General features: G+C 33.3%; 1 protein-coding gene across 1 annotated transcript in view; it reads left to right on the top strand.

The window, feature by feature from the left end:
- The window catches only part of DDX4 (DEAD (Asp-Glu-Ala-Asp) box polypeptide 4), a 48,653-nt gene extending 27,852 nt beyond the window's left edge, over window positions 1–20,801 (top strand). Inside the window, 15 exon segments of the mRNA XM_004678313.2 lie at window positions 3,223–3,324; window positions 4,217–4,297; window positions 5,291–5,338; window positions 7,118–7,165; window positions 7,268–7,315; window positions 7,534–7,676; window positions 8,237–8,389; window positions 9,521–9,675; window positions 10,742–10,871; window positions 12,387–12,553; window positions 16,445–16,590; window positions 17,914–18,013; window positions 19,282–19,552; window positions 19,712–19,822; window positions 20,502–20,801. Of these exon segments, the coding sequence (XP_004678370.1) occupies window positions 3,223–3,324; window positions 4,217–4,297; window positions 5,291–5,338; window positions 7,118–7,165; window positions 7,268–7,315; window positions 7,534–7,676; window positions 8,237–8,389; window positions 9,521–9,675; window positions 10,742–10,871; window positions 12,387–12,553; window positions 16,445–16,590; window positions 17,914–18,013; window positions 19,282–19,552; window positions 19,712–19,822; window positions 20,502–20,579 (1,781 nt within the window). The 3' untranslated portion in view covers window positions 20,580–20,801.
- The last annotated feature ends 6,899 nt before the right edge of the window (window positions 20,802–27,700 follow it).

Genomic DNA, 27,700 nt, shown 5'->3' with positions numbered 1-27,700 from the left:
AAAAAAAATGTTATTTTATGAAAAGTGACATCAAAGAAAAGCACAAAGTATTCTAATACAAACACATATATATATAATAGGAGTACTGTCATATTACAAATATAAAAAAATTTCGTAGAATTGTTGGAATATCTTTATATTATAGTTCTCCTTCTCAGAAGTTACTTGTTTGACACTGGATATATACTTCCCTTTACAAACAGTTAACATTATATCTACCTTATGCAACTTTTTCATTCAACATTTTTAGAGATGATATGAGTAGTGTTTCATTCTGGCCTTTTAAGCTGTTTACTTAACAAATGTACTTGTTTTTGCATAGAATAACTGGGGGTGTAGGCCAGAGGTTATGAAGTGCGGGGTGTTGGGGGGGATTTGGGATGGTCATGAGAATATTTACCAGAGACCAAGTGGGGAGCAGAACAGGCAGATCTACTGAAGTACACTGCTGAGGGAGCAGTGGACAAGACAAGAAAGGTGTGCTGTGCCACGTGGGTTAGCTCACTGACTGGGGATTGAACTCATTCCACAGTGGCTGGTGATCCTTGATAACACCACCTTGTGCCACTAGCGAGGCCCCAAAGATCATTATTTTCATGACTGTGTGGAGTACAGGAAGTTCTTCTCCCTAGTTTAAAATAACATGTAGATATTTTATTTTAGATGTTAGTTTTACCTCTAGTTATTAGGCTGTGACAAAAGAATGAATTACTGAAATGTTTGATAATCTGCTCATTGGTTCTGCAGAGAAGATAGAATTGAAAATGAACACATTTGAAGTTACAGAAAAGAATAAAACATTATATATGGTTTAAACAGAACAAACACAGATGAATAAGCAAATAAAAAAATTCGAGCAAATTCTAAATTTGGAAATACACAATTGAAAACAGTTAACAGTTATGGAAGACAGAATAAGGAGTCCTGTTATCCCAATATATGTGCAAATATCTCCAGAGGAGAGAACAGAGAAAATGGGAGGAGGTGGGGAAGGAAAAAAGAGACTATTCAAAAAGAATAGAAGACACCTTTCTAGATTTTAAGAGGTACAAGAATCTTGAGCAAATTAAGAACAAATCCACACCTTAAACCCTGACTGAAATTATAACGCAAAGATAAAACTACAGTATAATGGGGGGGCAGAAAAATTATAGTAGATTGATAGTAGAACTCTTTTTCTATAAGAGATCAGAATATAGTAGAATAAAGAAAACTGAGGGGCTCTTAACCCAAATAGCTATACTGAGATTATTTATGTTTCAGAAATATCATTCAGTCAAAGATGGTATTTAACCCTCTAATACAAATGAGGAAAGAACGCCTAAATCATTTAGATTAGTAAGAAGGTAACTGAGTGGAAGAAGAAAGAATAGGAAACAATGATAAACCAAAACATATAAAAATTAAAAGTTTGTAAACTTATTGGTGAACCTAAATAAGAGATGACTGCATTGGCTAGTAATAAGAATAATGATTAATTCAGGTGTTCAAAAAACAAAGAACTAAAATATCAGTAAGTAAAAAGACTTATATTCTTTGCCAACCTACTAGGAAGGAGGATGTATTGAAACTAAGGATTTCTTAAATAATGTTAAAATGGAATAATCAGGAAAAGTATAAAATAATCTGGCATAACAGTGTACTAATGGAGGAAATCCAATAAATGACAGAATTTTGCAGGATGAAGTCTAGGTTAAAGGTAGTTTATGTATTCTTTAAGTATGGTGAAATTGGAGGATAACAGTAAAAGCAAAATGAAATATAGCATTTGAGGAAATCTAATAAGATGAAAGGAAAACAAAAAAATTTTAAAAAATTGCTGAGGGGAAAACACAACATACAGTGGTAGAAATAAAAATAGGCCAGTAATTATTTTATATATAAACACATTTTAGTGGCAAATTGAAAATACAAAAAGTAGCTAATCCAGTAATGAAAAATATGGTGTAGCTATGAGACAAAGTCAGACAGTATGAACTAAATACTTGCTTATGATAAAGTGTTCATTCACTGGGAAGACACAGCAGTTCTGAACATGGTTTGAACCTAGCAACATATTCTTGAAATATATTAACCAAAAATAAACATAAGGAACAACTTGCATATCCTAGTAGGCTGAATCTTGTTTCCTCAGAAATAGTCACTCAAATTAGTAAGATTGTAGAATATTTGAATACCAACACTAAACTTGATGTATCATCTGTTTGGAAAAATTACCGATTACACATCCATTTCCAGCATATATGGAAAATAACATACAGTTTGACCATCTCTAGAGACAAAAGTCCCAAAATACACTGTAGAATTTATATTACAGATTCTGTTCTCTTGTTTAAGTGTAGTTTAAGTAGAATCAGTAATAAGCCCCTATTTTTTATGGTTGGAAACTGAATTTTTCAGTTTTTTAATAATTCTTGTAGAAATTAGAAATATTTAGAAATTAATGATAGTAAAAATAATATCAAAACTTAGGGCATATAGTTGCACTTGGTTAAGAAGTATCTTTTAGAGGAAAATTATTAGATGCAGACATTAGAAAAGAAATTGGTGATGTTACTATTAACTTACATAATTAAAAAAAAAGTACAAGGAAGTATAAAAGTTGATAGAAATGACAGAAAAAGAGACATATAATAGAGAGTTATTTGTAGTAGAAGTGAATGAAGTGCCATTTCACAGATTAACAAGAGCAAAGATGAGTAAAAGAAACCAGAGGAAGAATAGATTCTGTATGTTTCCATTATATAAAGCTCAAAAACAAAACAAGTAATAAAAATGGTAGTTGTTAAAATGAGATCAAGAAATAATTTAGGACACTGGTTAGATGGAGACAGATGTCTGGGGAAGGAGACAAGAAAGATATAGGGCAAAAGATCCAAATGGACTGCAAAGCATTGGGAACACTTTAGTCTTAAACTGGATGGAGGGGCTGTACGTTCTCAGTGCCTCATAAGTTACACCTTTCCCTTTTAGCTACTTTCAGTTTTGATTCCCAAAGGTTATGGCATTAATTAAAAAAAGTCACAGCCCAATTTATTTGTAATAGTAAATGTGAGTACTTATAGTTGAAATATGGCATTTTTTTTTTAGTAAGTACCTGTTTATGCCTTAAAATATTTAAAGTAATTGAATTATGCAAGGCTTAAATTTGGCCCCCAAGCCCCCAAGACTATTTTATTATTGTTTTGTGGTGTTCCTGTGTTTGTGTTTTTACTGTTATAGGCTATCAAGATGGAAATGATTCTGAAGCTTCAGGGTCATCCAGAAGAGGTGGACGAGGTAGTTTCCGAGGTTGCCGTGGAGGATTTGGTCTAGGAAGTCCAAGTTAGTAGTGGATTGCAAATAATGTGCTTCATCTTTTAAGAAGGAAATGATTTTTGAAAAATCACATAATATTATTATGAAAATTAAGTGAAAATATCTAGTATAGTAGCTGGTACATTATCACCTACATTGTATAATTTTTTTTAGACACATGTAATTGCATATATTAGATTGGAATATGCAAGTCTTTTTAGAAATTTGTATGACTCAGCTCTTTTAATGTTACATGCTATTAAGTGTTTTAGAGACTTGATAATGATCACTGACTATATAAACAAATGACTGTCTATTTGGCTTTACCCATCAATGTGGCTTCTTCCCTAAAATTCCTCCAGTCTTCAGTCCTTTGGAGCAAGGGTATTGTATTCAGAAGTCAATGTTGGATTGCATGTGTCTTAATAGGCTATGACATATTGATATTTTGGGAAGCTAAAACCATACATTTATGATAATGGTTGAATAGAAATGTTGTAGATTAGTGAATTGTCATTTTTTAAAAAGTGTAGGAATTTGAAGAGTGTTCAGAACTAGTAAGATTTTATTTGGCAACAATGGAAGCAAGGTATGCTATTCTGGGGAATAAGAATGAGTTGATGCCATGTGAAATTTGGAGGGCAAAAACTTGCTTAATATCATGTTTTGAAATAGCACTGGCCCTAACAACTTATACAGAAAAATTTTAGTAAAAGTTTTTGAGGAAGTAATTTGTAATTGAAAGAAATAATTTGTGGAGAAATTCTTTGTGTAATGCTTGAAAAAAATACTCATTATGGTTTCAGTTAAATTTAACTATCTTGTATCTTTTAGTCTCATGCATACAGTTTTTTTCTTTACGAGTAATTTAAAAATATCTTTAAAGTAATATTATCTAACTGTATTGTCTGTAAACTAGATAATGAATATGAACAAGAGGAGGGGACACAGCGCACTGGTAGCCTTTTTGGTTCTAGAAGATCAGTCTTCAGTGGTGCAGGTGAGACATAAAATGTATTACTGAATATGAACCATTCAAAATGTATTTAGCTCTAGGATTTGTAAAACTAACATATGTTAAGTATACTAGGTTGGTTTACAATTTTTTTCTGCCTTTAGATCTGTAAGCAAAAATAATGGAATTTTTGCATCCCTTACAAAATTTGTGTTCTGTGATTTGTTTTCTTTTACCTACCAGTTAGAAGTGTAAATTATACTTTCAGTTGTAGGAAGAATTATGAATTTTGTATAGGTATCAAAGACTTCTATGAAGGGATTTGAGGAGAAAATGAAAAAAAAAATCAATGATGAAAAATGTTCATAAATAAACTGGTATATCCAGACAATGGAATCTTATTCAGCATTAAAAAGAGTTGAACTATCAGGCCATAAAAATAAATGGTAGAATTTTAAATGCACATTGCTAAGTGAAAGAAAACTGCAAAGGTTACATTCTGTGTGATTCCAGCTATGTGACATTCTAGAAAAGACAAAGCTACACAGACGGTTAAAAAGACCAGTGGCTGCTATAAGAGGGAGGCCGTGACAGTTTTTTTAAGGAAGTACAAATATTTTGTTTGACACTGTAATGATGGATACATTTTTTCAGAGTGACAGAATGTACAAGAATGAACTCTAATGTAAATTATGGACCTTGGGTGGTTCGGTTGCATTAATATGGGTTCATTACTTGGTGAGAGATGCTGGTGGGGGAAGCTATACAGATGATTGGGGGGAGCAGGAATTTTGGGAAATCTCTGCTTTCCCTTCAGTTTTTCTTTGACCCTAAAACTGCTTTAAAAAAAATGAATTATTTACATAAAATATTCAGATGAGGAAAAGATTTTAATTGAACTAAAAGATGAATGGTTAAAATAAGGGACTAGAAATCCTGAGTAGGTAATATTTGAGTAGATATGACTATATGGTTTATGGGCTTTAGGGGAAGCTCTGATTGTTTTTGAATAGTAATCTACAGAAAAATGTCTAATAGGTAATGGTGACACCTATCCAAGCAGGAGTGGCAATGGAAGTGGACGAGGTGAGTTGTTACTTGCTTTGCCTATATTCAGCTGACACACTGTCATGCAGATTTAATTTATGAAAGATAACTACTACAGATTTAATACATTCTGAGGAGTATCCATTTACACAGCCAGTCATAAAGAGTTTGTGCTTATCGATATATCAATTCTGTTATAGGAATTATGTACTATAAATGTGTTTGCTTAATATGTGAACAAGGATGTTCACTGAAACTTCAGCTAAAATAAGTAAACACTGAAATCACTTAAAATTCTTTAAAAAATCATAAAATGGCAAACCATGCAAATGTGAAAGATTGAGATATACTGTGAGTATAAATCTGTACTATATTAAAATTAGTTTTTTTCTATGAGATAGTTATTTGATTTGGAATAGGGGAAAAAGTGTATTTACTGTGTACCACTTTGTACCCTAAAAATGTTTTTAGAGTTGTAAGTAATTAAACACCATATGAAAATTAAATGTTTTCCCAACTAGTAAATCAATAAAATGATCATTGTTGTCTAAGAGTATTCAAAGCAACAACTCCCTTAAGTTGCCTTATCCCTTACCCCCTGCCATTATTCTTAGATTCATCATACAGGAAGAGATTGTTAATTAGCTAGCAAATTTTCAACAAATACATCTTATTTGAAAAGGATTTCAAGACCTGTTGTCATACAGGCAAGGAAATTAGTTCAAATGTAAAAATGTTCGGTGTGGTTAGTTTTTCAAATCTAATGCAGTACTTTCTTTAGTGATAGAGCCTGAAGTGGCATTATATATGACTAGTTGTTTAAAAATCAGAAAGGTAGCATATAGAAAAGAGTTAACATTAGAGGCTTAGCTACCATTCTTTGAAAATCGTGCTTACATGGTTGGCCCTAGTCAGGCATCTAGGAACTTGGATTTCAGGAGGGTGTTCTTATGGTTCTAACTGGTAAGAGTGATTGACTGTGCCTAAAACTGCACAATATTGTGATTGGTCATTGCTGAATACCTGCTTTATTTCTGGGTATAGAATTTTGGTATGTGCCAGGAAGAAGGAGGTTTACTTATTAATGACCCCTAATAAACACCTTGGAGTTTGATGAGCTCTGATGAGCTTCTCTGGTAGATAAAATTTGCAATGAGTTTTCAAAGCTCATTGCTGGGAAAATCAGTGTGTCACCAGTGGGAGAGGAGTCTTGAAAGCTTGTGCCTAGTTTTTCTGTGGACTTTGCCCCATATGCAAAGTTTATTTTGCTTCCTACCCTAAGTTGTATGGTTATAACCATAAGTATAACTATGTTCAGTGTCCTATGAGACCTCGTGAATTATAGAAACTGGGGGTGGTGTTGGGAACACCCCAATATAGATGTAATTTTTTAGTTCAAAATTTATTTTGCTTCCTACCCTAAACTGTATGGTTATAACCATAAGTATAACTTAATGTTCAGAGTCCTATGAGACCTAGTGAATTATAGAAACTGGGGGTGGTGTTGGAGACACCCCAATAAAGATGTAATTTTTTAGTTCTGTTTAGGATATATATTCCTTCTTGGGGATTGTGAGAAAAACATATAACACCTTTAAAAATAGTAATATAGAACTTCAGCATTTTGAAAACTAAGGAAACAAAATGTTTAAGATTCTATCTTAGTTTTCTTGCGTATTATTTGGACAAAGGGCCATTAAAGATATCTATCCAGTTATAGAATTTGTCCACTTTATTTAAAGACAAGCAATGAGAATAAAGATGTGTATACACAATCTTGAATCTTAACTGATTGTCACTACTGGATCTCTTTAATAGGTGGTTACAAAGGTTTAAATGAAGAAGTAATAACAAGCTCTGGAAAGAGTAAGTCTTACTTAGATAAGATTTTTATAGTGAATGGTTTCTGACCTCCCGATTTTTAAAAAAGAAACATTCATCTCTTTTATGTGTTTGATTTCCTTTAAGATTCTTGGAAGTCAGAAGCTGAAGGAGGAGAAAGTGGTGACACCCAAGGTATATTAATTTTTGTGAGATACACATTAATATATATTTCATTTTAATAAAAATGCAAAATATTTAAAAGCAGAGTTAACTGTTTGAAGTGAGAACTTGAATAGTAACAATGGGAAGTTTTACATGCTTTAAAATTGATTTTGTTAGTTTTTGTATATCTCTTATTTTTCTTGTTGTCCTTGTAATGTAAATTCTTCTTTTTTAATTTAAATTCCAAGGACCAAAAGTGACCTACATACCACCTCCTCCACCTGAGGATGAGGACTCCATCTTTGCACATTATCAGACAGGCATAAACTTTGACAAATATGATACTATTCTTGTAGAAGTCTCTGGGCATGATGCACCACCAGCAATTCTGGTCAGTTTAACAGATATTTTTGTATTGATTATGTAACAAATTTTGACTTTCATATATGCATACTACCTTTCTTTTAGCTAATATTAAAGAATACAGAAATTTCACCTTTAATATTTAATATCTTAGGCTAGAAATTTAGAACAGTCTGTAGTAGAATTAATTCCTACATTGAAAATAGGATGTGAGAACTTTAAATTTATTAAAAAAGGATACTTTTCCTAGAGATTCAAGATTGATACTTCCAAATGTGTGAGAAAGTGTGTCTTAGAGGAGTGATTTTTCTAAGACTTTGGAGGAGCCCTTTGTTGATAATGAGACATTGTTACTAATCAGAACGCTTTGTTTCTCTTAAATTTTAAGGGGTTAAAAAGAAATTTTTTCAGAACCACTATTGGTAGGAATAATTCTTAATTCTATTAAATAGTTTTTACAGTCTTTGGATATTACTTTTGGGGAAAGTAACTTCAAGATACAAAGTGGAATTAACAAAAACTTAAAACTAATTCAAAGGAATAAGCTTATGGAATGATCTTCATATGCTATTCTCTTTTACCTTCCAGACTTTTGAAGAAGCTAATCTGTGTCAGACACTGAATAACAACATTGCTAAAGCTGGTTATACTAAACTTACTCCAGTGCAGAAATACAGTATTCCTATTATACTAGCAGGACGAGATTTAATGGCTTGTGCTCAGACAGGATCTGGAAAGACTGTAAGTCATGTTCCCACGTGTTTTCTGCCCCATACTCACTGTTTTTTGAACTTTGGTTCTTCCCAAGAAGCTCTGAAATTTTTTTGTTGGATAGAAGGTTTTTAGATGATTGTAATCAACTGTCATGTAAATATTTATCATATAAGTATTTGTTTTTGCATCTGGTTTCTCCTCTTAATGGTGTTTGTGTACTTCTGAAGAAAGAATTTTGAGATGATTCTGGAGTATTGGTTGCAGTCCATAACTATTTAATCAGCTTCTAACATGCAGGTATTTAAAACAATGATTGAGGGTCAACCACCAGAGGTTATTCAGAGAAGGGAAGAAAATAATTTATGCAATGTAACTGATACAGTTTTGGAGTCAGAAGAATGACAAAAGCTGTATGTTTTGTACCTGGTTTATAGTATGAAGTGACCTCAGATTATGCTAGAAAAACTCTGATGAGACCAGGTTGGTTTTAGAATTAAACTGTAGGATATAAATTATATAGGGTCCTATGAGAAACGTCAGGTTCATGGAGCTTGGTTCATACTATTTTAGCTTTAATCAGCTTCCATAGTAGCATTGAAAGGAAAGTAGGTGAGAAAATAACTTAAACCTGGTTTTGGAAGTAGATATTGCTGTTTTATTTGTTAATGAGAAAACAATAGCACTGTATTTCTCTTGCTACATTTCAGTATGGGTAATATATTTAGTAATACAGCTGATGGTTATGATTTCCCAATTTTTGTTCTGTGTGTGGACCATTTTTGTTGTGTATTCTGAGGAATAATCTTACTACTCCAAAAGGGCTCATATTAAGTGCAGTGATTGGCATCAACTTATATCTATATCCCCCCCATATAATGTTTCTGATTTCTCTAGCATCCATGGGTGTCCCTTTTGAAAATTTAAAAAATATTTTTATTAAACATTTTATTTTGCATAATTTGAGCATAAAGACCAAAAGGTCAAAAACACATTGAATGAGTTTTAATAAATAACTATTTTCCTTTCTTAAATTTACAAGCAAGATGGAAGTGGTATTTAAAGATTATCAGGGCCTGAGGAATAGATACAAAATAGTATGAACCAAGTTCCATGAGACTGTACATTATAAATTTTTAAATTATACAACTTAACTTCTAGGCAGCTTTCCTTTTGCCAATTTTGGCTCATATGATGCGTGATGGAATAACTGCTAGTCGTTTTAAAGAGCTACAGGAACCAGAATGTATTATTGTAGCACCAACTCGAGAATTGATCAATCAGATCTATTTGGAAGCCAGAAAATTTTCCTTTGGGTAAGTATATTTGGAGTGCCATTTGCAAAATTTTTTTTTCAGAGATTATTCTCTTTTTTCTAGAAATAGTTGGTGCACCTGTTTTCTCATTAGTCATTCTTTTGACTAATGGTAGCATGCTGTGATTTTGTTACCCATTTTAAAAGAAGGAAGGTATATATGCTGTCAGAAATGTGTCTTATACTGTATCCCTTACTTTTTTTTTTTTTTTAAGAATTGGGGTGTAGGCCAGAAGTACAGCATGGTGAGCAGACTCACCAGAGACAGAGTGGGGAGCAGAAAAGGCAGATTTACTGACATGCACAGCTAAGGGGAGTATTGGGCGAAATAGAAGAGGTTTGCAGCACTGCATGTGGATGAGTTCCCTGGATGGGGATCAAATTCAGTCCTTAGCAGTAATAGCAATGAGACTTAACCTCTAGGCCACCAGAGAGGCCTACATCTCTTTTTTCTTTTTATAATGCACACTACTCCTTTGTCTTGGTACACTATAATTAAAATCTTCTATTGTTGAACACTTAGTTTTCTGCCTGTTGATACTAAAAATGTTGGCAGTAAATTTTATTGTACCATCATCTTTATCCACTTGTGATGCCATAGCTAAGTGGAAAACGTGTGTTTATTGAGATAGTTTTTATTATTTAAAAATATGTAAAATAATATATGAAACATTAAAAAGTAGTAGATACTAAATTTTGAAATGGGTTGTATTGCTTTACTCTCTTAAGTGCCAATTTTTCTCCATCTGACTAAAATAATATGGTTGAGGAGAAACTTTGTGTTTGTCTTCATATTCTCCTTTTTTAAAAATACTATTTCACTTTTTAAAAATGTTTAAAATCCATTTTGTTATTTTAATAAAACTTTTGCTCATATTTTAGTTCTATTTATGCAGAACCTTTTTTTAGATAAGGTGCAAAAAATTATTTTAAATGCTTTTTTCACTTTCATCTTGGATAGACTTTAGTTTGTTTTTTGAATTGTAGATTGTTGAAATACTGGCTTTACAGCTTATTAAAAACATAATTTCCAAATGACTAGATAATGACATTTCTTTTGTTAATAGGACTTGTGTAAGAGCTGTTGTTATATATGGGGGAACCCAGTTGGGGCACTCAATACGACAAATAGTGCAGGGCTGTAATGTATTATGTGCAACTCCTGGGAGACTGATGGATATCATAGGAAAAGAAAAGGTAAGTCTTAGAGGAATAACTTTGTTATAAAATTAAGAATTTTGTGTGTGTGTGTGTGGGAGAATATATATGTTATTAATATTCAGGTCCCCATATGATTTTTGAATCAGTGTGGTCATAAGTAAGTCTTAAAATAATCCCAATAAGAGATAATCCCAATAGGAGATAAATAATATTTTCCATCTTGGGAAAACAAACTCAGTGAGTTTATGTGTAATATATTTAAAATCTCTCAGTTAGATCTAGTTATCAATATAACTAGATTAAGAACTGGATCTGACCCAGAACCCTCATCTATATACCTCCTACTGGGAGAAAAAATAAATGTTTTTATCTAGTTTCATTTACATATTGATGAAATAATATCTTTTCTATATTAAAGGTGTTTGTAGCATCTATTTTGTCTCTTGCTCAAATACGATAGTGATATAACCAGAATTGTTAATTTTCTCTCTTTAAAGGGAGACTTTAGGGCTATGTACTTATTTTAGGTATTCACAGACCACATATATCTGAACTTTCAGAGTGAACTTTAAGTTCACTTTTATTAAACTGATAAGCCTTTTTTTTTAAAAAAAAGATTTATTCATGCATACAATAACTGGGGTACAGGTCAGAGGTGATGGGAGATGAGAGGATTTACCAGAGACAGAATGGGGAGCAGAACAGGCAGTGGACGAAGTACACTGCTGAGGGGAGCAGCGGGCGGGTCAGGAGAGGTCTGCCACACCATGTGGGTCACATCCTTGACTGGGGATCAAATTCTCACTGAAGTGGCTATGGCTAGCTTGGTAGTGCTGCGCTTAATCTGTTGGAGCTGATTTGCTTTCTTAGTCTGTTTTCTATGTGGTTACTAGAAGATGCATAAAGGCACTTTCTTAGGAAAGTGTTAGTTCTTGTTAAGAGGATCCAGAAACTTTCACCTTAACTCCTTGCTAAGTTGCTTCCACAGTAGGAACAAAGTCACTTACGTTTCTTTTGCAAATATATGCTGCTTTTTATAGTAACATGTCATGCAAATGTAATAAAAATTCTCAGTTGTTCCTGAATATACAATGGAGAATTTATGAAAGTCTTAGGAGAGTTAATATAAAATTTTGAGTGTCATGCTATTGGGAAATTTTATTTCTAATGCTAAAGAATTTGACTTTAATGTAATCTAGATATATGTTAATACAGTACATACCAGCAACTTGTATCTTTACATTTAAAGATAATAAAAACTTAGTTTTTCAGGCAAGCCAGCCACATTTCAAATGCTTAATAGTACATGTGACTGGTTACTAGCATGTTATTGCAGATATGTGGAATTTTTTTATAGATTTTTAATTATAGAGGTTATATTGTGTAGTATTGATCTATATGGTTTCTTTTAGTCTTATAGAATATTTTATAACAATAAAGAGAATTGAGAACTGAAATAAATAATAGTGTTAAGTCTTTTCTAAGTAAAATATTAAATTATATAACTAGTGTGTATATTTTCTATTCTAATCCTTGAAAATATCCTGAAAGATTGGTCTTAGACAGGTTAAATACTTAGTTTTGGATGAAGCTGATCGCATGCTAGATATGGGTTTTGGACCAGAAATGAAGAAGCTAATTTCCTGCCCAGGAATGCCAACAAGGGAACAACGTCAGACCCTCATGTTTAGTGCAACTTTTCCAGAAGAAATTCAAAGGTACTTTTGCTCTTCTTAAATGTAATTGTTATGTATTAAAGTGCTTTTATGGGAAGAAAACCAATGTGTGAATATCCTATTTTTGAGCGATTTCATTATTTCTTTTTAGGATTTTAACATATATAGGTGGTTTTAAAAAAATCATGTATTTCTAAAATATTTGCTATTTTCCAGTGTCTTGTATCTTTATTTCTAGCTTTGAATTAGGATCACATTTTATTAAAATGGATATTACAGCAGAGTACGTAACTAGGATTTAATAGATGCTTCCTGAGTGAACTTTTTTTTTTTTTTACAATTTTGCTTTCTCTTCGAACCAAAATTATAGAGCTTTGGAGAATTGGACCTTTTGTAGAAAATTCAGATACTAATTGTGACAGATATTTGAGTGTCATACTATATATGGTCTGGTGAATTCTGAACTGAAGATGACACATGCCTGCTAGGATGTGGATGCTTCATGCCTGCTGGTCCGTGGCCAGAGGGAGCCTGAAGTTCCCAGACAGTGTCTTTAAATTGCAATTCAGAAAGATTCTTAGTTGTTATCTCTGACAAAATGGTTCTCTTGGAGGACCAAGATTTCCAAATCTATAGTCCCTGTGTTTGCTGTGAAGATGGAAACACAGATTTCTCATATAGGCCGCTGAATGTGATGTTAATTTTGGTTCCCAGGCCCATGCATCACACAAAGATACTTGAGTTAGAGAATTACTATGCCCTTTTGAATGATGCCTCAATCTCATAATCACTTTCATGCGAATCTTTCAACTGCTCTTAAAGTAGATAGTGCCATTTTCTGTATAGCAGCTTTTGTGTATTGTGGAATGATATGATCGATCTGCCTCATGTTTATGAACTTGCTTGAACATCTGTGCTGTAAAGTGGGTCCTCTTTATAATGCTGATTGTCAATTTGTTTTATTTACTAGGTGTTTAAAAATCCTTATGTAAAGTTACAAAGAACTCTTTTATTACAGACAAAAGCCAAACCTTCTAGATTACAAGAAAGCATTCAGTCAGTTGGCAGTTTTTTCAGCGGTACATAGAACAATAAATATTTAATTTATATTTTATGCTTTAAATTTGAAATGGATATTTACATCCCTATTGTCACCCTTGGTAACTAATAGTATATTAATATTACATGCCCTATTTTATTATAAGCACTGGGACTATATGGGCAAACAAGATAAGAGCCCCTGACATTGATTTGTTTATATTCTTGAATCATTGACTTCTTGTTTCATTGTCTGGTTTTAGATGTCACAAGTTGCCCACTCTCTCTATAAAGTCTACTTTTCTCATTCTACATGTTCCTTAAATCATTGTAGCATCCATTTCTTTGGCTTAACATTTTATGTGAAACTCTCCATACTTATTACATTACCTACTCTAGTCATCCTTTTGAGTTCCACTTTTAGATTAACCTCTTTAGGATTGTTTTCACTTTTAAATAAATTATATTCATGTTGTTATCATGACCAAAATTGCATCTGCCTTTTCTTCAACTCTGTTTTTTCAGTCTTCCTTACTGACATGGTTATTCTAAGCTAAAATTCCAGTGAATCATATTTATTTGTCACTTAGACTTTTTTTTAAACTCTTAATCTCCCCAAAATACTCAACCCGGCAGTTATCTCTTAAAAGAATTCAAATCTGTTAGTGTCTCCTCTTGTTTCCTACCTTGATATTAACTCTTTTTCAGTTTCTCTCTGGTCATTACTAGTAATTTTCTAACTGATCCTCCTGACTTTAGCCTCTCTTTTTTTATTAGTAAAAATTATGAAGTGTATTCCTTTTAGACATTTATTTAAAATAAACACTCCAGTGTCTTACCATTCCCACAGAATTTCTTATCAAACATAATTTTTGTCTCATCTGCCAGTTGTCTGGAATCACTTCTGCCCTAATAAAATTATTTCCTGTTGGTTGAACAAGACTAATTCTGTCCCTCCTCATTACTTGTTTTTGTTTTTCCTTCTACATAGTATCTTTTCCCAGTTATCATGTTTTCACATGCTTTGTGTTTAAGATCAAGCTTCAATTGTGAAGACAGTTCTAAATAGAGATTTCTATTTTTCCTACCAGTGTGTCTTGTAAAATAAATCATTTAAAACACTTTGCACATGTCTCAGATTATATTTTAAATATTTAGTAGATGTTAATAGTTGTAACACTAGGTTACTAAATTAACATACTTAATAAAATATCTAAGGTATAATTAAGTTAGAAATATTAAATATGTTGGATATTTAAAATAACAGTAATTATTTTTGTATAATTATATTTATTGTACTTGATGTGAGTACTTCAGAGGCAGACGCCATCATATTCACCTTTGTACTCCCAGGACCTTGTTCCATGTATGCCTGCTACAGGGCACAAACTAAGTGTTTTAATGAATGAAAATGGTATTGGGTGACAAAGATAATATTGGATATTGTGGACTGTTGAGGTTGTGCTTGTTTTGGAGGGTACTTGACTCTAGGTGGTATATCATTCTTTTAGTGTGCTCTTTGTGTTAAGATCCTTGTGTCCTCAATCTTTAGGACAAGCCTGCACAGCATGACATGGTCTATCCCCTAAATCCTTCACTTTTGGGCTCATCTTTTTTACCCATTTGCTGTACAAATATTTCCATTTTTTTGGTGTCATGATGTGAAGAGCACTGACTTAGGATCTATTTTGTACCTAATATTCCATTTGAAGTACAGCAGTATCAAGTAATAACTTCAGGGGGTAACCCCTAACAATAACTTACATAAAAACAGTAAAGAACAGATATTTTTGCCGGAGGCTTACATACCAGTTTTTAATAAAAATTCCTGCTTGTGAAGAACTTAAAAGACAATTCTCCAGAGAGGAAAACTATAGTGAGATACCACCTTACGCCAGTAAGAATAGTACACATTTAGAAAACTAGCAACAAGTTGTGTGGGGTTCCTCAGACTACTAAAAATAGAGCTGCTATATGACCTAGCAATTCCATTTCCAGGGATCTACCCAAAAGACACAAAAACTTTAATTCAAAAGAATACCTACATCCCTATGCTTATTGCAGCACTATTTACAATAGGTAAAGCCTGGAAACAACCCAGATGCCCAAAAATGCATGATTGGGTCAGAAGCTGTGATATATATACACAATGGAATATCAATGGAATATTACTCAGCATCAAAGAAAATAAACTTATGTTATTTGCAGCAACATGGATGGTGCTAGAAGGAATCATGTTCAGTGAAATAAGTCAGAAAGAAAAAGAAAAATATTGGATGGTTTTGCTTATAGGAGGATATAGGGGAACTAAATAAAGGATGAGGGGAAAAATAAAAACAATTAAAAACCACAACACAACAAAACAAAAATAAACAGATAACTATAGATCACAGACGTTCTTCATGGGAGGGAGAGGAGATAGAATGGAGATGGGAGCTAGAGGAGCACAATGACTATGGTGATGGTACATGGGTGAATTGGTGGTAGAAATCCTATGAGACTACACCTGAGGGGAAAAACAAACACTGTAAGAAAAAAATAATAATGAAAAATGAACAGTGATGTAAAATATGTATAAGTTAAAAAATCCTTCTTGGTGCAGTTTAACATAATTTAGCATATTTTTTATTGTATAAATACACTTTATAATTTGCATGGTCAGCACTTCCTCTCGATATTTATTTATTAATAGCTTGACACTATGAATTCACTAGCATTAATGTATTTTTCAGAATCTTAATTTATATTGGTCTTGAAAATAGTACTGGGATGATAAGAAGTATCTACCTTATAACTGTTATAATCTAATATTGAAGGAATAGAAATCCAGTGAATATCATGAGATTTAATGGAAAAGAATCAATTAAATTTAAGAATACCCTTTTGTCTTTCAAGATTGGCTGGGGAGTTTTTGAAGTCAAGCTATTTGTTTGTTGCTGTTGGACAAGTGGGTGGAGCATGTAGAGATGTTCTGCAGACCATTCTCCAAGTTGGCCAGTACTCAAAAAGAGAAAAACTTGTTGAAATTCTACGAAACATAGGTATCTTATAGTGATGTATTTATTTTTTGTCATGATTTTAATTTTTAAAAATATAATTAAGTTACTCTTAATTCTTTGATAAGTGCTTTAATAAGTTTGATTGTTTTATCTTTGCCGAAGCTCTTTTTATAAAAGGTTTATAATTACATTTTCTGTGTATATGTAATAGTACAGTTCTTTTTCCTCCATGAAGGTTAAAAATAGGAAGAATTTGACTAAAATAGAAAGATTACAACACTCTTTACATTAAATTCTGCTACAATGAAAGTGAATTCTTTGTGATATTTCTAGTTTCTAGTATTTGCTTCTTCAGACTTCCCATAACTATGGATTTAAAGATTTTGAAAACTGAAAAGCTGAAACTTTTAAAGCTCTAGCTCTGCTTCATACCAATAAGAAACTCACCTTTGTCCTTCTCCTCCCAAAATAAACTTTTATTTTTAAAGAAAGTCTTCTGCCTTTCTTTGATTCAGATAGTCCTAGTTTGTACCTAGACAATAAAATTTCTAATATTATTCTTTTAGTTCCTTCTTGTTACCACCAAGTGTGTTGGTCAACATCCCCAACCTCCCTTCCAATGTAGTAATTAAATTTCAGTTAAAACATCAAAGTTGGAATGGGGAAGGCCAAAAAACTATCTAATTTCCAATAATGAGTTAAAAAAAAAAGGAGGGGGGAGTTGATTATAAATAGTAATACAATTTTCTTCCATTAAGGCTATAAATTATCATCATCTCTGATATTTTATAGGGAAATTCCTTATGTAGAAAAATAATCTAACTCATTCTTGAGTTTCCACTACTTATATTTAAGCTAACAAGTAAATAATCTTTTACTGGTGAAGACTTAAAGTTATTACTTAACTTACATGATACTTTGGGGATAAAAGTTTGAATTAAAAACCAGTATTGGAACTTTGCTGAGGAATTTGTCAGCCTTGGGTTAGATGTCATTTTAATAAATAACTTGGATAATCAAGACAAATGAAAGACAGGATTGTTTTCTGACAAATTATAAAGGTATTTAGAGAACAGGAATGAAGGAACTGAGACTAATTTCTAAGTCTCTCCTCTGGTTGTTGACCTGAGACTAAACAACTTTAGTCTGTAAAGTAGAAAATTAGTTCTTGACTCTTTATCTTATTTATTCATTTATTCATCTAGGAAATATTTGACTTACTATTACTTACTAGGCCAGTGTCTGGTTTGTGGGAAAATAATGATAGATGACACAATTTCTTACTCTACAATTTCAACCCATCTTTTTTTCCCCTTGTCCTAGTTACCTAATTTGAAAATTAATCATTACTTCATTGTCTTGTAGGTGATGAAAGAACTATGGTCTTTGTTGAAACTAAGAAAAAAGCAGATTTTATTGCCACTTTTCTCTGTCAAGAAAAAATATCTACTACAAGTATTCATGGGTGAGTAGATTAATTAGTTTACTTGTGGCGGTCTACTGCTTGTCATTTGTTCAAAATCATCAGCATATATAACTAATATGATAAAATTCTAGTGTTAGAATTCAGAATTTTGAAGACCTAAACTGTTTTTCAAGTTAGATTCTAAGAATTAAAGTGGCAGAGATGGGTGATTAAAGGTCCTGTTAATAATAGATACTAATTTTTAAATGATTAGATGTGACATTGGTCATCCTTGACCTTGTTGGTTTTACCCATTAGTTGTTACCTTGACTTACCTGCGAATAGGAATAGCTAAAAACTCAAAGTTTAACTGTGAGAATTAAATGATGGTTTGGATGTTAGAAGTAAGACCTTAATGTCAGATGCTACTATTTTTATTGTAAAGCAATATATATTGAATCCTTACAATAATGGAGGAAATGTAAATCAAAACCACAATGAGACATCACCTTATACCAGTAAGAATAGGACACATCAAAAAAGCTAGCAACAACAAATGTTGGCAAGGCTGTGGTGAAAAAGGAACTCTCCTGCATTGCTTGTGGGAGTGTAAACTGACTGGTCCAACCACTATGAAAAGCTGTATGGAAGTTCCTCAGACTACTAAAAATGGAGCTATCATATAACCCAGCAATTCCACTTCCAGGGATCTACCCAAACAACACAAAAACTTTAATTGAAAAGGATACTTACATCCCTGTGCTTATTGCAGCACAATTTACAATAGGTAAAGCCTGGAACCAACCCAGATGCCCAAAAATAGAAGATTGGGTCAAGAAGCTGTGATACATATACATGATGGAATATTACTCAGCAATCAAAAATATAAACTGATGTCATTGGCAGCAATATGGATGGAGCTAGAAGGAATGATGCTCAGTGAAATAGTCAGAAGGAAAAAGAAAAATATATTCCTCAGGAATATAGGGGAAGCAGATAAGACATCAGGGGAAATAATACTAAGGAAAAGAATAATACAGTACAAACAAAAACAGTTATAAACCAGGGACATCCTGCAGGAAAGGGGCAGGGAAAGGGATTGGAAGGAAGGGCGGAGGGAAGAACACAGAGGAATGTGGTGATGGTGCATAGGTGAATTTGCGGAGGAAAACTCTGAGAGCAAACATTGTTTAAAATTTTGAATAATGATATACAATATATATATAAAAGTAAAAAAAAAGCTTAAGCATAATTATATATGTTGAACTTCAGTAGTTCTCTTTAATTTTCTTAAACGAGAAATACGCATTTTTTTTTTTTCTTTCAAGTGATCGGGAGCAGAGGGAGAGAGAACAAGCGCTTGGAGATTTCCGCTGTGGAAAGTGTCCAGTTCTTGTTGCTACTTCAGTAGCTGCCAGAGGGTTAGATATTGAAAATGTTCAACATGTTATCAACTTTGACCTTCCTTCTACCATTGATGAATATGTTCATCGAATTGGGCGTACTGGTCGTTGTGGAAATACTGGCAGAGCTATTTCCTTTTTTGATCCTGAATCAGATAACCATTTAGCACAGCCTCTCGTGAAAGTACTGTCAGATGTAAGTTTAAAAGTTTTAAAACTGAATGGATAGTGTTTTTTACCTTAGCATTATAAGTAGACATTTTATACATATATTCAAGAAAAGTAAACTATTCTAACTTGAAACTTTATTTATGCATATTGTATATATAGCCTTTTTTTTTTTTTTTCCTTAAAGGCTCAACAGGATGTTCCTGCATGGTTAGAAGAAATTGCCTTTAGTACATATGTTCCTGGCTTCAGTGGTAGTACAAGAGGAAATGTGTTTGCATCAGTTGATACTAGAAAGGTTGGTTGAGGATACAATTAAGAATTTGGCTTCCAATTACCTTTTAAATGTTTGGCTTAACATTCAATAATTTAAAGCATTATTTCATGTCTAGAAGATAAATAATATTTCTCTAAAATGTTATGTATATACATATTTTTAGTTCTAAAGATGAAGAGTGTAACAGGTTTTTCTTAAACATCTTCCTGTCCCAAAATTGCTGACAATTTAAATTCTGTTTGTCGCACACAAAAGCTAATTTGGGAACTTCTGAGCCTCATATTGGAGTTATTTATTTTTGGAAGTCCAACTATTTCAATAAATAAAATATTCTGAGATATGAGTTGCATGTTTTTTCTGCTGTTAGTTTGTAGTCAGCACTACTTTTATGCAGAAACTGAGCATATAAATCATTAAATACTTAGGCTTATTCATTGATGCTTGTGTAAGATTGTAAGTTTTTCACTTGTAAAAACTTGACTTTAAAAAAGTTTCTTCTGGAAGTATTTTGTGCAATTTAGATTGACCAGTTGATAGGGTCCTTTTTCAGAAGAATTGAATATAGTGAGAATGAAGTTCATTATATATTTGGGGAAGACATGGTTGGAAAGCTTGGTTTCCTATACTCTCTCTAGGTAGTATAGTGTTAAAGTTGTCTTAAAATTAAATGTTTCTTTTCTTTCTTTTAAAGAATTACCAGAGCAAGAGCACTTTGAATACAGCAGGGTTTTCTTCTTCACAAGCTCCCAATCCAGTAGATGATGAGTCATGGGATTAAAATGAAAACAGCCTTCAAGTTTGTGGTATAGTTTTGATGCAAAGAAGAAAATGGTTTTGATTTTTGAGTTTTTAACAGAAGTGTGAAACCTTATGCTCTGCTATTTCCAATCCTTCTGTTCTTACTCCCACCTTTCACAAAAAACCCTCACTGACTAGTTATGTGAAATGCTAAAAGTTACAGAATTGCAGTTACTGGAAAGATTAAAGCATTCTAAATGTCTTGCTTATTTCTAGTGTATTCTTCAGGGGTTTCAGACATAATGTGTCTAAGTCTTAGTGTAGCATTTATTGATCCTTTAACAAATAACTGGACCTGATACACTTTTGGTTAAAGATTATTGGGGCTCATTTTTACTTTTAAAGGAGCATTGAAAGTAATGGTGTATCAGTATAATGTGATGACATGATTTTCATGAAGCAAGCAGTGAAAGACATAAGCCTTTTAAGATGATTTTTATTTTATATCGTCAGATATGTGATAAGCATGGTTAAATGTTACAATGTGAGCTCTGTATTCAATGATGACATATGTTTGTATGTCTAGTAGATAGACCTTTCTTGAAAATAAAGCTTCTGAAACACTTCTCCCCTAACTTTTCCAAAAGCTTTTGAATTTTTTTTTGTTACACATCATAATACTCAACCCATTTGAAACTGTTCTGTTGCATCTTGTGAAACCAATGAAGTGAACAAAATTGTTGATATAAATTACATATTGTGTAATATACATTCATATACAGATGTGGTAATGAAAAAAAACATTCTTTGAATTCAGACTATCAGCAAAAAAAGTCTTTTCACTCCTGCCATAATTAATTTTTTTTATGTTTTATTGATGAAGGAAAGAATCCTCTCTTTCAGTCACCACTATATAGATTTTAATTTTCTGAGTCCAGAATGTAGGAAGTTCCTAATTGTTAAATGAATGAACCAAAACATTAGACGTTAAAAAAGTGAGACATAAATATTAGGGATACAAAAATGATCAGTTTTTTTTGTATATGCAATTTTTCACTTACAAATTCTAAGTAACATGTCCCTAGCATATACTTTGTTATAGGAGTTTGGTTTGGTTAATAAATGAGGCATCACCTATGAAAAGAAGTATTAGATATTATGATATCTAATTATATGTCTACCCTCATGTCATAGTGAAAATTCCATATGGAAAATAAAAAGATAAAGATAAAAAACATATAAAATTTAAACCTTTGAATTGGGGATGAGAGTTGACTTTAAACTCAGAAGGACAGATATGAAGAAAATAACTTAATGAATCAGTTAACAACCTGATTAGCTTTCCTTTGATTACAAAAAGATTGGTTGCTTATATAAGAGGAGTAAGCAGACAAGGAAACATGTTACTGTGGCTACTATGAAATATCAATGTATATTTACATCTTTACATATGGAAATGTAGACGTAAAAATAGACATGTGCAGAGGACAATTCAGAAAGGGAACTTCAATAAAAATATGGGAAATATTTCACTTGTAATCTCACTTCTGGGAAAGTCTCCGTGCATGAAAAGTGTATTTGGATTACATATCTTAATTACTTATTTTTTGCCTTACTTATAAAAAATATTTATAGGTTATTTCTACCTTTTTCTACCCCCATTTTCTTATGAAGATTTTTGGTCATAGTTGCCCTGATTGTTTTGAAATTTTTTCTGAATTTGCTTGATTGTAAAACTATCGTAATAGCTTTACTGACTCAATTGTAAAAAAGGAAAGAAAATCATACTTAATCCTACTAACATTATAAACCAACTGTAACTATTCTTATGTTCAATTACTTTCCTTACTTTTAGGTATAGATTTGACTGATTTCTATTAAAAATACTAAAGTTGCAGCTATATAAATGCTTAGAAAATGCAATCGAAAATTTAAAAATAGTGAGTAGCAGGATTCTCTACTTCCTTTTCAACTTGTTATTCCACATCCCATTTAACCATTTCTAGAGGTTGCCATCATATTTTTTTTGTCTCACTTGGTTTAAACTTCTGTTTATTTTCTCTGTGATAGGTAAGGATTTATCTAGCCTCACTTATACTTCCTTGGGAACTTTAAAATGTGTTGAGATTTCCTTTTTTCTAGGACTTTTTACAGTGTAACATTTATAAACTACATTTATATTCTAAAGGTAAAATAACTATAAACTCTCCCTTGTTATAGCTATAGGCTGATTTCAAAACTGGAAATAAGTAGAGAGTATTTACATCGTATCTTTATAAATATTGTTTGCTAATGAACCAATTAGCAGTATTGATTATCTTTATTATTTAAAAACTTTTTTCGATCCTCCCTGGTGGTGCAGCAGGTTAAAGCACAGCACTAAGAAGCTAAAGCCATTTCCACATGAGTTCAATTCCCGCCTGCCCCGGAGGTGACCACATGGTGCGGCAGACCTCTCCTGGCCCGCCCGCTGCTCCACTCAGCAGTGTACTTCGTCCATCTACCTGTTCTGCTCCCCTCTCTGTCTCTGGTGAATCCTCTCACCACCCCTGAGCCTCTGGCCTGTACCCCAGTTCTGTATGCACAAATAAATAAATCTTTAACAACAACAACAACAACAAAAAAACCTTTTTTCACTTCTGCTTGTGTTTCCATGAAGGAGAATTATAAAAACTAGTGCAAATGAAAATTGATCAAAGCTGTTCCACATACCAGTTTGCTTTAATTTTGGATCATGCTCCTTCTGAACAATTATTTTGTGGATTGTTTTTGTTGTTAGGAGAAGAAACATGCCTTTTCTATCATATTACTGCAGAATTAATCTGTGTCTTATTCATATTTTTTCATGTTTTCCTTGTGCCGTCTGGTAGACATCATCTTTCAAATTTTTATTCTTATTTAAAGAAATTTTATTTCCAAGAATTATTTTTTCTCAAATCTTGCTTTTAATAGTGAATTTTTTCTGGTACCCAATACCTTAAAATTTTTTATAAGGTATTGTGATGATCTTAATTCACTAGTTTATAGTACTGAATATAATTTAGGGGTCTGGGTTCATACCTCTTCACATATATGTTACCACACCACAGCCACCACCAGAACCACTGTTAATTCTCCACTATAATCTGTTGGGAACCACACCCCTCCACCTCTTGCATTAGCCTTACTTCTGCCATCATACTTCTAGGGTGGTTTTGTTTGTTCCTTTATATTTCACATACATGTAAAATCATCTAGTATGTTTCTTTCTCCTTTTGACTTAATTCACTTAACATAGTTCTTACCAGTTCCACCTATGTTGTTGCAAATGACAGTATTTCATCTTTTCTTTCATAGCTGATTAGTACCCCATTTTGTGTTTTGTCTTTATCCTATTATCAGTCCTTTGGCACTTAGATTGATTCCATGCCTTGGGTATTGTAAATAGTACTGCAGTGAATATAAAGCTTATATCCCTTCTAATAAGTGTTTTTGCATTCTTTGGATAAGTATTAAGTGAAATTGTTGGATCATACAGTATATCCATTTTTAATACTTTAAAGAAACTTCATCCTGTTTTCCATAGGGACTGGGCAAATCTACATTTCCATTAGCAGCAACACTTGTTTCTGTTTTTTGGATATGTTCCATTCTCACTGAAGTGAGGTAATATTCATTGCACTTTTGATTTGCATTTCCTGAGAATACTGGACCTTTTTCATGTGTCTTTTGGGATCTGTATGTCTTCTTTGGGGGAGAGTGTAACTATTTTTGCCCATTTTTTTGGTTGGGTTATTTTCTTTTTGTTGAGTTGTACGAGTTCTCTGTATATCTTGGATGTTAGCCTCTTGTCACATGAATTATGTGATATATAAATACTTTCTCCTATTTTGCAGGTTATCTTTTTTTTTTTCAGTATAACTATTCACTTTTCATCAACCCAATAACACAAAGAATATGCCCAGTATTTTGTTTGCGATGAAGGTGTTCTGTTGAACTGGATATTTGAAATGTCAAATCCGTGCAATAAAAAATCAAGAAAAAAAAGTAGAGACTGCCTAAAAAAAACTGAATTACAAGGTTTCACTGGTTGTATAAGTCTCAGTGCTATCGAGCTATTGCTAGTCATTGTGGCATGAGTTCGATCCCATGTGGTGCATATCTCACCTGCTGCTCTCCTCAGCGTTATATTTTGGTAGATCTACCTTTGTTGCTTCTTACTCTATCTCTGGTGAATGCTGTCACCTCAGGCACCTCTAGCCTATATGCAGAGGTATAAATAAATAAATCTTTTAAAAATATTAATTTTTTCCATTATGAAGGTTTCTATTTTGATATAATCCTATGTGTTTATTTTTGCTTTTCTCTCCTTACAATTAAAGTCCCCCAAAACTTTACTGAAGCCAGTGTCTCAAGTGTTTTGCCTATGTTTTCTACTATGTAATTTATGATTTTAAGCTTTCCATCCAATTTTTTAATCCATTTGGATTAATTTTTTTGTGGTTTGAGAGTGGTGTAGTTTAATTTTTTTTTTTCTATTTTGCTTGTTGCTATCCAGTTTTCCCAATACCATTTGTTAAAAAGATTTTCGGCCCTCCCTGGTGGTGCAGCAGGTTAAAGCGCAGCATTAAGAAGCTAAAGCCACTTCTGCATGAGTTCGATCCCCGCCTGCCCCAGAGGTGACCACATGGCGAGGCAGACCTCTCCTGACCTGCCCGCTGCTCCCCTCAGCAGTGTACTTCGCAGATCTGCCTGTTATGCTCCCCGCTCTGTCTTTAGTGAAGCCTATCACCACCCCTGATCCTCTGGCTTATACCCCAGTTCTGTATGCACAAATAAATCTTAAAAAAAAAAAAAAATTCACCATGGCATATACTCTTTGGGTCTTTTTCATGTAAGTGTTGACTTATTTCTGGACTCTGAATTCTAAAGATTTATTTACGCATGCAAGAACTAGAGTATAGGCCAAGGTGCAGGGGTGGGGGTGAGAGGATTCACCAGAGACAGAGTGGGGAACAGAACAGGCAGATGTACTGAAATACACTGATGAGGGGAGTAGTGGGTGGGCCAGGAGAGGTCTGCCATACCATCTAGGTCACCTCCCTGGCCAGACATTGAACTCTTCCTGCAGGCATTGAACTCTTCCTGTGGACAGCTTCATAGTGCTGTGCTTTAACCACTTGAGCCACCAGGGAGGGCCCTGGGCTCTGAATTCTAATACTTTTTAATCCCCTAGGAATTTATTCTGAAAGTCATTTTTCACTCTGAGCAGTTGTTTGCTTGGCATCAAAAATTTTAAGCCTTCAATTTCTAAGTTGTATGTATCAGTGAATGTTAACAATACTAAGTGCAGCAAGTCTATTTTATATATACGCACTTTCCACCCTTCTAGATCTAATGCCCTTTTTCCTGGTTTTTAATCAAGGGCCGGGCCTGCTCCTAGAGTAGCTTGCAAAGTGACTGATAAAAATTAGCTTTGCATTTTAATGAGTCAGAAATTGATCTAAGGTTAAAGTAGGAAGCTTAATATGTGGTATGTCCTTCACTATACATGAAAGCGTTTAGGAGAAATAGTAATGTAGAAGTAAGTGAAGGTGAGAAATTGTTCTAATTTGACATAGTGTAGATGTCAAATTTTCCCTATTCCATTTTCCCTTGGGTCTTGGTTTTTTTTTTTTATTATTATTATTATTACTATTTATTTGTTCAGCATTTGCAACTTTTCATTATAGGGCAGCAGCCTCAAAGATTTATGCTTCTCACCTTTCCTATAGATCTTGTCCTGTTTGTATAGGTCTCTTTATTGGTGCCCTAATTTAGGTGAAGGTAGATTTTTAAAATTTTGCTTGGTGGTTTGCTCTTCATAGATTGTTAAATATGTTGAAAATGGGGCAGCTATCTATTCCTTAGATCACTTTCTGAATGCCATGTTAAAATTTCAGCCCCTGGAAATACAGTGTTGCTCTTCACTGCAGCGGATTTAAAGCTCATAATCAACTTTAGATCCTGAGGTCCTGGGTGTGAGGAATAGTGCTCTGTCTTTTTTTACATTTCAGCCCCTGAAAAGTGGAGCCCAGGCATTCGGGTGGCTGTATATCTCTGACTACTGATAACCTTCCCATGCAGGGAAGTAGCTTCCATCTGCTTCTAGGGATCAGGATCATGGAGGCAGCTCTAGAGGCGGTCCTCTCCAAGACTTGGCGGCTCTTCTCCTCTGTTGGGAATGACAGCTAACAAAATGTTGAGGTTATGGGAAACCTCCCGTGGGAAGGACAGGGAGTCTTACTTGAACCTCCCTGCACAACTGGGCTGAGCAGTCGGGAAGGGGTCTCTGTCACCAGGCGCCCCTGATGGCAGAATCTAGGTGAGTGGCAAGGGGTGAGGTGGTGGTGGGTGGGTGTTCTTCGATCTCCCTTTAGAGTTAGCAATCCTTAATATTTCAGATCACATTGATTACAGACGAGTTTTCCATAAAATCTCAGGAAATTTATCAACTTCTCAAATCTATTCATAGACCCATCCAAAGGGCCAGGAACCTCAGCTTAAGACCGACAGATGGTGGTGTCTTGAGGACTTCCTTGTCAAGAAAAGACGGGGAACAACAGGGTTAGTGTGCTGGGGACACTTGACTGCTGATAATTGAAGTGGATTAATGGGATTGGTCTTTGGGTTTGGGGACTGGTGATTCAGGTAAATTCTTAATCCTTTAAACGATTGGTTATTGTTTTGCTATCATTTAGAAGATGGTTGTCAACTCATTAAAAGCTATGGCATTGGAATTTACTTTCCTGTGTGAATTTTATGACAATTCTTTAATTCTTTGGCCTCAGTATTTTCTAGGTTTGGAGTTTTGTACTTGATGGAATTTTTCACAATTTTGAAACAAAACAACTTTTCCTTGATTTTCTAAATATGTAAACTTGCTAGTTATACCAAAGTCTGGATACTTTTTAACCTGATTATGTCTTAGTTTGGGGAAAGAGGTTACTACCTTGGGGATTTAAAAATTCTCAGAAGTCAAAGCATTGTAAAATATTTAAAAACTTTTGTGTCTGAGAGAAGTATCTGGGTAACAATGTGGACATGATGTTTTATCACAGTAATATTAACATTGGCCTTTTTTTTTTTTTTTTTTGGTTGGCTTGTGTGGTACTTAGCACTGTCAAGATCTGCTTTAGGCTT

The sequence above is a fragment of the Condylura cristata genome, unplaced genomic scaffold (assembly GCF_000260355.1).
Source record: "Condylura cristata isolate star-nosed mole 26May11 unplaced genomic scaffold, ConCri1.0 scaffold00007, whole genome shotgun sequence".
NCBI classification, from domain to species: Eukaryota; Metazoa; Chordata; class Mammalia; order Eulipotyphla; family Talpidae; genus Condylura; species Condylura cristata.
This window is presented reverse-complemented; position numbering and strand designations above follow the sequence as displayed.